The sequence below is a fragment of the Budorcas taxicolor genome, chromosome 21 (assembly GCF_023091745.1).
Source record: "Budorcas taxicolor isolate Tak-1 chromosome 21, Takin1.1, whole genome shotgun sequence".
NCBI lineage: Eukaryota > Metazoa > Chordata > Mammalia > Artiodactyla > Bovidae > Budorcas > Budorcas taxicolor.
In genome coordinates, this window is record NC_068930.1 from 64,928,845 (window position 1) to 64,941,901 (window position 13,057).

General features: G+C 37.8%; 1 protein-coding gene across 1 annotated transcript in view; it reads right to left on the bottom strand.

Moving 5' to 3' along the window:
• ATG2B (autophagy related 2B) overlaps positions 1 to 13,057 on the bottom strand; it is a 72,867-nt gene that overhangs the window by 20,348 nt on the left and 39,462 nt on the right. Inside the window, exons 19-30 of the mRNA XM_052659429.1 lie at positions 11,850 to 12,007; positions 11,283 to 11,455; positions 10,667 to 10,817; positions 9,288 to 9,487; positions 8,628 to 8,708; positions 7,333 to 7,439; positions 7,083 to 7,175; positions 6,448 to 6,518; positions 5,447 to 5,523; positions 5,011 to 5,181; positions 2,291 to 2,432; positions 23 to 225 (exon numbers count right to left, since the gene is read on the bottom strand). Coding sequence (XP_052515389.1) covers positions 23 to 225; positions 2,291 to 2,432; positions 5,011 to 5,181; positions 5,447 to 5,523; positions 6,448 to 6,518; positions 7,083 to 7,175; positions 7,333 to 7,439; positions 8,628 to 8,708; positions 9,288 to 9,487; positions 10,667 to 10,817; positions 11,283 to 11,455; positions 11,850 to 12,007 — 1,627 coding nt within the window. The remainder of the gene's footprint in view (positions 1 to 22; positions 226 to 2,290; positions 2,433 to 5,010; positions 5,182 to 5,446; positions 5,524 to 6,447; positions 6,519 to 7,082; positions 7,176 to 7,332; positions 7,440 to 8,627; positions 8,709 to 9,287; positions 9,488 to 10,666; positions 10,818 to 11,282; positions 11,456 to 11,849; positions 12,008 to 13,057) is intronic.

Consider the following 13,057-nt stretch of genomic DNA (forward strand, 5'->3'; position numbering starts at 1 on the left):
AATTTTGTTATCTATTTACTACCTGAACAGTTGCTCTTGGTGCAAACAGAATGCAAAAGTCGTCATTTTCCGTGGGCACGCCTGTCACTGCATCACTAATCAAGTGGTGGGTGAATGAGGCGTAAGTGGGGCCAGGCTCCTGGGACACGTTTCCACTCTCATCAGGAAACAGGAAGAGGTCTGAACAACATGGTTCCTGAACTTGAGATTTTTCATCAGAAACACCTGGGGATAAGATTACAACAGTCAATTTCGGCACATTTCGGAACATCAATAATAACGATATTCATTAGACACTTTAGTCATGTGTCAGTTATGCATTAGGTTAGAGCTCTCACCCACAGTATCTCATTTATTTCTTACAATAATCTTCTGACTTCTAATAAAAAGACTAATAATAAGTTTGAAGTTTCCTAAGAAAATAGCAAACGATGGACTCTTAAAGTTACAGACATCTCCTCAAAGTTATTCAGTGTCAGAGAAGTTCAGGAATTCGGCAGCAGGTATTGAGTGTTGACTGCAGTTCTGCTCTGGCCAGAATTTCGTACTGAATTATGTCCTGTAGGTGGCGTTCTGGAAGAACCTCTCCTTGGACAATATAGCGAGGGGAAGGGAAATAGTTGCACCCAGTATTGCCTCACCTACAACTATGGGAAATCTCTACTTGGGGTCCGGGGGTGGGGGGGTTGGAACAGTTCCTGAGCGTGTCTTCAGACAGGGAATGATTCCGAGCAATAAAAAGACTCCTTGGGGCACTGGATACACAAACAGAACACAGATCAGCTACCTCAATATAAAGACAAAAAGTTGCATGTGTGCAAAAATCTGTATGTAGGAAATTTCCTGGTGGTCCAGTGGTTAGCAAGTGGACTTGCTTCCACTGCACGGGGTACAGGTTGGGGAACTAGGATCCCTCATGCTACAGAGGTGCAGCCAAAAAATAAAATTAAAAAAATAAATCTGTATGTGAACACTTATTTTTATACATTTATATCACATATTAGACTCATTAATTCTTTCCCCATTCACTCATTCAAACCAAATCCTGTGATATGGACTAAAGACACTAAGATGAAAGTGGTGACATCTTAGCCTCACAAGGCTCACAAACTAGACTTTAAATTCTTCTGTGGCAGAATGTTGAACCCATTCACCCTTGTAAGTGCCCAGCACCCAGTACAGAATCTTGGGTAATGAAGCTGCTCAATAAATATTCATTAAATGTTCTTTCCAGCATAAGTAGGTTAGCTGCAAACATTTATTACAAGTAATGCCTAGTACATAGGAAGCTAAAAATTCCCATTTGCTTCCTCAGCTCTGATTTATTCTAAATTAGAATGAAAGCAACATTGAATGCGAGACTTTTATCACATTATGAAATAATTTTTTAAAATTAAGATTTCACAACATGTAGAAATAAGAATGCTCATCTAAATAGAATAAAATGTTTTCTATATAAATACTTCAAAAATATTTAGACACTTCCACTTGGCTTTCAGAATTCTCTGTCTGGCACCTCCCAATTATCTAACGTTATTATCTAATTCTTCTCAATAAGAAGGGAACTTTTGCTACAGTATTAATAGCCTGAGTTACTAATCATTAAGGCTCACACATGCCTATCTGTGATTCTATTAGCATTAATGACCTTGCTAAAATTATCTTCTCTCTCCCTCTACACACCTAAGTCCTATCTACTTTTTCAAAGCCAACTCATCTCAGCTTTCACCAGTCTAAAGAGAGGATTCCAAATTTTTTCCAAACTGATTATAGAGTATATACTACCTTCTGAAGTGTTTTCTTCCATCATTTCTCAATCATTCTAAATACTAGCATCAGTCTGGTTTAGCGCCAGTTTATTTTACTAAACTATAAGCTACCAGGAAACATAAGCTTTATCTTGTAATTTATCTGTCTCTCCTATAAAAATCTGTTGTTGTTCAGTTGCTCAGTCACGTCCAACTCTTGGTGACCCCATGGACCGCCAGGCTCCTCTGTCCATGGGATTTCCCAGGCCAGAATATTGGCCGTGAGTTGCCATTTCCTCCTCCAGGAGATCTTCCCCACCCAGGCAGCAAACCCACATTGCTAAGCCACCAGGGAAGCCTCTAGCCAGTATTATTTACTTACTAGATACTCAATAAACACAAACTGACTGACTAATAAATACCCACCCAAACTCAGACTTGTCTTTTTAGTTACTTATTGAGCAATCTGTAAGAATGCAAACAACGTCAGCCTCAACTACAACATCGCAGCTCTCAGGGAAAAAGTCCTGGGTCTGTCTCACCATTAGACTGTGGTTTTACAGATGAAGCTGCTTCTTGCATGTCAATCTCCTCCATAGCATCACTCATCAAATCTCGTAATATCTGTTGATCTGCTTCAGGAAGTACTGGACCACGTGAGGATGACCGACCAACAGAATCTACCTACAGCCAAAAACACTAATTAGAAACAACTGAAAATGCTCTCAACAGCACATTACTTGAAAGTTATTTTAACCTGGAAATAGACCACATATTGTACAAACATCAGAAATAGGAACATATTCATTTTTCTATATTCTACTCAATAGCTGTTACATTTTTAAGTCTTTAGTATCATCATTTTCACCCCAACAACTGCTGGCAAATAGAAATAAGTGTGTTATCATCTCAATGCCAGCACCATTTAACTGAATCTTGATGAGGTAATAGATTAGAAGAGAAGAAAGGTGAAAAACACTGCACTGAAGCTGGGGGAGAAAGGATCTCTCTGTAGAGGCTGATCTGCTCAAATCTGACTGTTGCCATGACCTTCACCTTTGAGGCAAAGCCACTGCAGAGCCAAGTCTCATTTCTTGGAACAAACATATACCTAAAGACAGCAGGGGGAATATATGAGAGGGGAGAGCTACTAACTGGTGGGTCATGAGGTTCAAGTCTAGCACCAATGCTTAACAATTTATGTTAATGAACTATGGATTCATTAAATCCAAATCATGCATTTAAAATGTCAGCATGACTGTAAAATGGAAAGACTTCATTTGGAACTGAAAGCGAAAGTGAAGTTGCTCAGTTGTGTCCGACTCTCTGCAACCCCATGGACTGTAGCCTACCAGGCTCCTCCGTCCACGGGATTTTCCAGGCAAGAGTACTGGAGTGGGTTGCCATTTCCTTCTCCATTTGGAAAGGATAATTCAAAATAATTTCTAATAAACTGTAGATTAACTTCTATGCAGTGTACATCATGCGAAATGCTGGGCTGGATGAAGCACTAGCTGGAATCAAGATTGCAAGGAAAAATATCAAAAACCTCAGGAATGCAGATGATACCATCTCTATGGAAGAAAGCAAGAGGAACTAAAGACCCTCTTGATGAAGGTCAAAAAGAAGAGTGAAAAAGCTGGCTTAAAACTCAATATTCAAAAAATGAAGATCAGGGCATCCAGTCCCATCACTTCGTGGCAAATAGATGGGAAAACACTGGAAAGAGTGTCAGACTTTATTTTCCTGGGCTCCAGAATCACTGCAGATGGTGACTGCAGCCATGAAATTAAAAGATGCTCCTTGGAAGAAAAGCTATGACAAATGTAGACAGCATATTAAAAAGCAGAGACATATTTTTGCCAACAAAGGTCCGTAGAGTCAAACCTATGGTTTTTCTAGTAGTGATGTGTTCGGGTGACAGCTGAACCATAAAGAAAGGTGAGCATCAAAGGGCTGATGCTTTTGAACTGTGGGGCTGGAGAACTCTTGAGAATCCCTTGGACAGCAAAGATATTAAACCAGTCAATCCTCAAGGGAATGAACCCTGAATATTCACTGGAAGGACTGATGCTGAAGCTAAAGCTCCAATACTCTGGCCACCTGAAGCAAAGAAGTGACTCACTGGGAAAGACCCTGATGCTGGTAAAGACTGAAGGCAAGAGGAGAAGGGGACGACACAGGACGAGATGGTTGGATGGTATCACCGACTCAACGGACATGAGTTTGAGCAAACTCTAGGTAACAATGAAGGGAAGCCTGGCGTGCTGCAGTCCGTAAGGCTGCAAAAAGTCAGACATAAATGAGCAACTGAACAACAACAAAAAAACTGGAAATTGTTTTTAAAAAGAGAAGAACCAGTAGGGAGAGTATGTCATCAATCACTTTATTATCAATAAGACAATAGCAGGAACAAGGAAACAAAAACAGAAGTGTAACCTAAATGAGGAGTAAGATCAGCCCGAACGAAAGGTAACACAAGGCCTGTCAGATCGTTAGTGGAGATCTATTGACCTAAGAGGGCTGAGAATTCTGTTCACAGAAGAGGCCATGAAGAAGAATGAAAACACTGAAAAACAGAAAACACTAAACAAACTGGACACTGTTCAATCTGGACATAAGAGGGCAAAGAAGTGACAGCTGGGGGCATAGGAAAGCACTGAACTGGGCATCAAAACAGAGGCATATTGTGGCTGTATCTGCTCTTAATTAGGGTAAATTCCCTAAATTCTCTGGGTCTTAACTTATTCATCTACAAAACAGAGACAATAACCTTTAACCTGTTGACTGCGCTGGGTAAGAGGAAATCACATTGAGAAAGCATACTCAAAATTGGATCCTTTCAAACATGAAAGATAATATCATATAAATGAGTCTTCTGGTAATACTACTAATTCTTGCCATCTACCTTCTCATAGCAGTTTTACACACAACTTGCATATAACAAGCTCTCACATGATGATAAATGTTTTCTTTCTTCCCTGAGGACATACGAAAATAACTTAAGTCTGGGAACACATGCTGGTTGAGAAGATGAACGTTCTGAAATCAAGAGCATCAAACAGCAGAACTGTTTTCCCAAAAGGCCCATGGAATCACCTTTCTAGGCCCCACTGCCTTAAAACTAAGGAACAGACATATTTTTCAGTTTCCTTTTTACCCTACAACTGCCAAGAAGACCTCACTAATGTCCCCGTGCCACTCATCTGGATGGAATCGGGCGGAATTAGTGATTCCTAAAGAATAAGGTTGGTGGCTGTACCTTCACCTTTCTTTGAGGAGCTCCTGGCTTCACGTCTGCCTTGTTAGTGGCATGTAAGTCCCCATAGCTTGCAACGTATTGAATTAGATTCATTAGAGCAGCACAAGAGTCTGAGCACGTTCTAACATGGACAACGTCACTCGAACAGTGCAATTCAAAGTGTGGTTCAGTCTGGACAGGACAGAAGGAAAAAAGGATAAGAACGTTTACTAAAACAAGAGAAAAAACATTTTTTCATAGGTTTACATTAAATAAAATATTATAATTTGTTTTCCCACAGGAAATATGTATTTATAATAACTCAATCTTAATTTTAAAATATTTTATCCATTTCTGACCAAAATTAGGCAAGTGGAAAAAAGTTCAGTATGTTTTTAGCCTCTTTTATAAAATAAAAATACTCAAGTAAAAATATCCATTTATTTTAATAACTTACTTGCTCTCCATCGGAATCAGACTTTACTGCAGTTATGGTTAATTCCAAAAGTCCCATATCCATCACACGAACATAATCTAAAAAATTTTTAATTAATAAAATAACTGAGTATAACTTTCAAAAAATGCTTATCCAACAGACATCTAATAAAACTAGCATTTCTTTAAAATTTGTGGCAGGCAGTACTACAAATACTTATAATGGAAATATAGCTTCAACCTACAAAAATCCTATAGTTCTCTTTATTTTTAGTTAGAAACAAAATCTGCCTTATATTAAGTATATATAATTTGATGCATTTCACCAATGTTATTGATATTACAAACTGGTATTACAATATTCAAATTTATAAGACCCTTCAGTTCAGTTCAGTCGCTCAGTTGTGTCTGACTCTCTGCGACCCCATGGACTGGAGCACACCTGGCCTCCCTGTCCATCACGAACTCTTGGAGTTTACTCAAACTCATGTCCATTGAGTCGGTGATGCCATCCAACCATCTCATCCTCTGTCGTCCCCTTCTCCTCCTGCCTTCAATCTTTCCCAGCATCAGGGTCTTTTCAAATGAGTCAGCTCTTCACATCATGTGGCCATAGTACTGGAGTTTCAGCTTCAGCATCAGTCCTTCCAATGAACACTCAGGACTGATCTCCTTTAGGATGGACTGGTTGGATCTCCTTGCAGTCCAAGGGACTCTCAAGAGTCTTCTCCAACACCACAGTTCAAAAGCATTAATTCTTCGGTACTCAGCTTTCTTTACAATCCAACTCTCACATCCATACATGACTACTGGGAAAACCTTGACTAGACGGACCTTTGTTGGCAAAGTAATGTCTCTGCTTTTTAATATGCTGTCTAGATTGGTCATAACTTTTCTTCCAAGGAGTAAGCATCTTTTAATTTCATGGCATTATTTCAGAGTTAAAATATTTTAAAAATATTGAGATACAAAAAATAAAACTACATTCATCTATCCTAGATGCTGTTTTTTTTTAACTCTTACCTCTATTCAAATTTATAGTAACAGTATTACACTTGTCAGACAGGTGTAAAGCAGCTTCATCCAAAATTATTCTGGGGGAAAAAAAAGGTAAAATCAAGACCTGAAAAACTAACCTCAAATATATGCTGCATGACCACGTACTTGTACCATTCTATCTCATATAAATGTTATCAAAGTCTTATGAAGAATCTAACTTATAAATGTCATTGAACATTTTCTTTAAAACTCACTGTTTATGAGTAACAAATATTTAAATGGTGTGACTGAGATTAAACATCTGCTCAAATTAATTTTAAATTTTTAGCAGTTTTAATAGATGACCAAATCACAAAGTTTAAATTAAGAAAATAAAGTGCATCAAGTATTATAGGAAGTTTATACATAAATGTTTTAAAAAGTAAACTAACAATCTCAAGAGTTAATTTTTGCCCTAAAAAATGAAATACAGTAACGAACTGAAGAGATATGACGAATCACCTGAGAAACAAAAATGGAAAACTTAGATAAAGGAACATGACTAACAGTAAAAGAATGCTGCTTTTAACAAATAATTGAGACTTTCATTACAGGGTTTAAGTCTCTATTAGTATGTGTTGAACGGCTGCATTCAGTAGACAGTGAGGTTTACATGGTACCTGAGAGTTGAAGATGATTTATCCAAGGCGACACTACTTGAAACGCTGAATGTTTCAACAGTAAGAAGGGATCGGATTGGCAAATAAAGAGGCCTAATATGACACAGAAACAAGAGAACATTAGTCTGTCACAACAAAAGAAACCTCCTTTAAAGAGCATTTTGAACCTTAGCTCTACTGAATACTTTTTTCAAAACTTAGGACATACCTTAAAGAGTAAAACTTTATTTTGCTCCATGTATGAACTCACCTATAATCAAGTGCACAGCTCCAGAGATGAACATGAAAGGTTGTAAATGAAGTTGGAGGATTGTATCCCAGAACAGGTTCATCAGCAATATTCAAGAAGTATAAAATCTATAATCACAAAAATATAAAATGCCCTGCTTTAGAAGAAAAAAAGAGTTTTGATATGATATCCTTAATACCAACATGAAATAAAATAGCTTACAAAAAAATCAACCATGTAGTGAAAAACCATAATGTTAGAAGAAAAAAAAAATCATCATTTGAAGGAATTTACAAAAAGTATTTGCAAAACTAGGATTTGAAATGAAGAGATTCATCTAACAATCACACTGCTACAAGGATCTTAGAAAAATCATCTCCTATGAAACTAACAAAAGTATGTATAATCTACCATCAACATGATTTTGCTTGGAATAATTTTTTTTGAAAACAAACAAACAAACAAACAAATTTTCCTAAAGTCTGTTTAAAACTCTCCTTCTGGTTTTCTATAAACCCATTGTTGGGAGAAGTTCGTTTCCCTTTCATTTATACCCAGCTCAGTCTGAAAACCAATCCTCTCACCACCATTTATCCTCCTATATTTCTATCTAAATAAAAAGGTTAGGCTGAATCTCTCTCTTACCAACAGCCAGCAGACTAACCATATCTCTACCCTCTCTCTGTATACACTTTATGTTTCAGGATGTTTCTTAAAGCATTTAAGTTTAAAACAACTTATTTTCCAAGAGCAAAGAAAAGGTTTCTAAGAAAAATGAACAAGAATTACATAGAGCAGTTTTTATTCTCACGTAAAGAAGAGTGAACTTTACCCAAAGTTTCCTCTGAAAAAATATAATTAACCAAATACAGTTATTACATTGGAAATTTATCACATAAATCCTTATAAATGCCTCAATGTATATTGCTGGCCTAGGGAATAATTCTGAAACTATGGTACTTGAATATATGGTTATTTAAAAAGGAAAAGAAAAGAATACACAGTTATAAGTGCAAGTCAACACATCATTTATTTTCCCCTATGACAGATACTGTATTGGTCCCTTCTTTTTAATGACAGAAGATAACTGTCTTCGAGATGTTTAAGAACCAAACATTAGGGTAAAAAATCAATTACATTCTGGGGTGGTGATAATGTCCTATTTTCTAACATAAGAGGCAATGTTTATACAGGAGTATTTACTTCATGAAAATTCAATGAGCACTGAAGATTTATGATTTGTGAACTCTTCAGTATGTGCAGCACATACCAACAGAGTAAAAAATAAATCAATACATATGGCCCAGCTCTCTTACCTGCTCATGCCAGCTAAGCCCAGAAGGAAGCATTCTATGCTGGAGAGTAGCTCCTTTTAGCCCTACAGCAATGAGAAACTCCTACACAGAACAACACAAAAAGGTATGTTTATCACCTACATGACCTTCTATTTCAAAACTTGAAAAGCTTTTCTAAGAAAACAAATATCTTGTATTTATGCAATCATTTTTATTAGCTAGTAACTGAATCAGCTGAGAGCTGAGAATTGATGCTTTTGAACTGTGGTGTTGGAGAAGACTCTTCAGAGTCCCTTGGACTGCAAAGAGATTAAACCAGTCCATCCTAAAGGAGATCATCCTAAAGGAGTCCTGAATGTCCATTGGAAGGACTGATGCTGAAGCTGAGGCTCCAATACTCTGACCACCTGATGTGAAGAACTGACTCATTGGAAAACACCCTGATGCTGTGAAAGATTGAGGGCAGGAGGAGAAGGGGAAACAGAGGATGAGATGGTTGGATGGCATCACTGACTCAATGGACATGAGTTTGAGCAAGCTCTGGAAGTTGGTGATGGACAGGGAAGGCTGGGGTGCTGCAGTCCATGGGGTTGCAAAGAGTCAGACATGACTGAGCAACTAAACTGAAGTGAACCAAATCAGGAACAAGTATTTAATGGTATAAAAATATAAAATACACACCTTTGTATTGGACTCTGATTTATCAGACACTATTTTAACTGCAACAGACAGCATATTCAAAGTGTCTCCTCCAACACCATCTGAAGAAGCTCGACTGAGGCCATCTTCTTCGGAGGAATAAATAGTAGGTTCTAACCAATGTGGGCGGGTTGAACTAGGCAGTCGTGTTTCTGTAGAAGGAACTGCTCCATCCACTATGCCTATATCCACAATGAGAGGACAATATAACAGAATGATTACATGAAATTAACTCATAAACTTCTGTAACCCAAACACAAATCCATGCTCTTCCACTGAACATAACATAACCCTGGAGGCAAAAAGACCAAGAACTAGCTTGGCATTAATAATTCATTCTTCTCTACTAATGTTAGAATAAGTGACAAACAAAAAATTGAGATTTGAAATGTCAAGGAAGTTACATTTAAATTGGGAAATCTGATAAACATTAAGAATGTACAAGTATCTCACTTCTATTCATGAAGTAACACAAGGAATGTGCTGAAAGACCAGTATATTCTGTATGTACTACCAAAAGGAAATACCACTTGAGAGAAAATAATCAACTGATCAGTGTATAATAAGATATGGTCTATCCATAAAATGGGCTATTCCTTGGCAGTAAAAAGGAATGAAACATTGGTACATTTGGATTAACCTTGAAAACATCATGCCAAGAAGCCAATCACAAAAAATCTTCTATTGTAGGACTGCATTTACATGAAACAGCCAGAATATGCAAATCCCTAGAGACTGAGAATAAATGAGTGGTTTCTTAAGGCTGGCTTCCCTGGTGGCTCAAACAGTAAAGAATCTGCATGCAATTGAGGCAACCCAGGTTCGATCCCTGAGTCGGAAAGATCCCCTGGAGAAGGGAATGTCTGGAGAATCTCATTGACAGAGGGATTTCTTGCCTGGGGAATGCCATTGACAGAGGAGCCTGGAGGGCTACGGTTCATAGGGTCACACAGCATCAGACATGACTGAGTGACTAACACTTCTTAACGCTAGAGGGGACTGCAGGACTTTGAGGGTTTACCGCTGACTTTCTTTTGGGGGTGATAAAAATGTTCTCAAGTTGACTATGATAATGGTTACACAACTCTATGAAATACTAAAAACCACTGAAATGTATACTTTCAATGGGTGAATTACATGGAATGTGAATTATATCCCAATAAAGTCATTGTAAAAAAAAAAGAACATAAAAACCAACTTTTAATTTACAATAATTATTACTTTGCCAGTGGAACAGAACACCCCATGGAAAATAATTTCTAATATCGATTTCTGTTCTCAGTACATTTTGTTTATCAAGCAAGATTTAAACGTGTCTAGCCAGCAGTGAACAAAGCACACCTACTGCACACCTGCCCTACCTTTGTGGTAGAGACTGAAGCTGCTGCAGTGAAGGCACACGTAGTGCTTGTCATCGAAGCCTTCATACTTTGTCACACAAAACAACGAGCCGCTGCTGAACTCTAACCAGAATTCACCATGCTTGTTTTCCAACAGATCTCCATTATCTTGCTAATAAGATCAGAAAACACAGAGAAGCCATTAGTTAAGTGCAAAAAAGTAGGAACGGCCCTCGAGATGCTCCTTCTTGATTCGGGTCAGGAGGATCTCCCCACTGCGGCAAAGCTGTCGGGCTCCTGAACCATGCAACGTGGCGGTATGAAAAATGCTCTGTCACAGGCCTCTTCGGCCAAATGATTCCGTCCTGCATCCTCCTTTACAACAGGTAAATTACTGTTACCACTTCAAGAGTGCAACTGGCATGTTTTCCAAAAGAAGGTTCATATAATGTTTATCTTTTGATCTGCCATGAAAGCTAAATTTCCAAAGCTGCTGTCATCATGGCCCGCCTCAGAAAACTGACGGCTATCACTCACTGAAACAACCTCAAACCACCTCAATGACTGACTGAGTGTATCATGGCAGTTTTAAAATGAGATGCACTTGAAAAATCACTTTAGATTTGTAAATCCTTACCTTTACATCTGTAAACACTGCAATTAACCCATGATTAATACTCAGAAGAACTGAGAGAAAACTCTGTGAGTTCTTGTTCTGTGAGTCTAGTTTTTTTTTCCTACGAGAACGATAATTGGGATCAACAGTAGAAAAATACTGCAAAGTCTCCTCCTCAGATCCACTTTCCTCATCTATGAGAAATAAACGGCACAATTACAGCTGTTCTAACAGCTTATTAAAATAAAAGGGCATTCAAACTTGAACATTATCACAAGAATATTCATTTTACCTGTTTATTTTTACAAAAAATCAGGTATAATAATAAAAATGTACCTCCTATGTTTTTCTCTACCACTGAACTTCAGACAGTGTATATACTATCACTATAAATATAACATTTAATTAATAACATTATTAATAAACAGAAGTGGGAAAATACTATAAGTCAGTAAAAGATATAATAAAATATTGTTATAAATGGGGAACACCAAACAAACATTTTTAAGTCCATCAATTTAAAAGGTTACTACTTTGTTTACTGGTAAACCAGGCATTCTAATTCAGAAGAAATCTAAAATATATTACCATAGTGAACTGTAGATTTAAATGGACTAAAACTATCCTTGCTGAAGGTATTAATCAGCTGACTGGCTACTGAAAGCCCAATACCATACGAAATATTTTCAAATGTCTCTACTGGTGAAGGAGCTGTTGGTTCCCATAGCAGCAAATCATTAAAGATCCTATAAAGACAAAAGTTGAAAAATAAATTCATAACTCCTACTTCAACTAAAGGCAAACCACAGGATACTCCTTTAAGAAGTCACATGAATAGCAATTTTTCTAAAGGGTGAAATGAAATTTCTTTCAATGGAAAAATAATTGATATACTTTTCAGGGCAGTGAGAAAGGAAGCTGTACAATTACATACCTAGTTAGCTATCTGCCTAGTTTCACCAGTGTTAATACAGATCAAATTACATACAACTGAACGCATTTAAAGGAGGTTTATTAAAAATAAAAACACAGAAATAACAAAAGGAAGACTGTTCATGTATATGAAAACACTCTGTAAACTACAGCCTCAATCCTATGGGACAGCCAAGGGAGAATTATTTGCCTTTTACACTTGAAGAAACTGCCTCATAAAGGTTAAGTGACCTGCCCAAGGTCACAAAGCTCATTAATGGGAGAGCCGGGACCAGAGCCCAGATTACATCCAGCTCCCTGCTCAGTTCTTTCCATTCCTCATGGTCTCTAGGGATATCTGCTTTTTATTTCTTCAGCAGAAAGCACAGCTTCACTGGGAAATTTGTATGAGATGAAGAAGCATATAGAACAGGGAATAAAGAGAGGAAACTCTTCTAACTCACGGGACAGCCAAGTTAATACTGATAACTGCTGGGGTGATACATGTCCAGCCAGGCTAACATCACATCCCACTTCTTGAAAGAGATATTTGTCATTTCTCAGATATCTCCAGCCCCACCACTCACCTCCATGTTGTCATGAAAATTGAGACTTTACAATGCCCTTTACAAAGATTTTTGTTAGGTCTGGACCCACTGAGTATCCTTCACAGGCATAATGCAGTAGTCACTGCACCTAGAATACTCTATTTTCTTGTTTCCTTTCCCTAGGCTGTAGCCCCTCAGAGAGAGGACTTTGTGCCTCAGTCATCTTTACATGTGCCGAGCACGGTGGCCCTGACACAGCAGGCACTGAAGGCTTGAAGGGAGGGCCAGCGGATGACTCACATGGAAGGACTGCCAAAAGCACAGGCTCATCGTAAA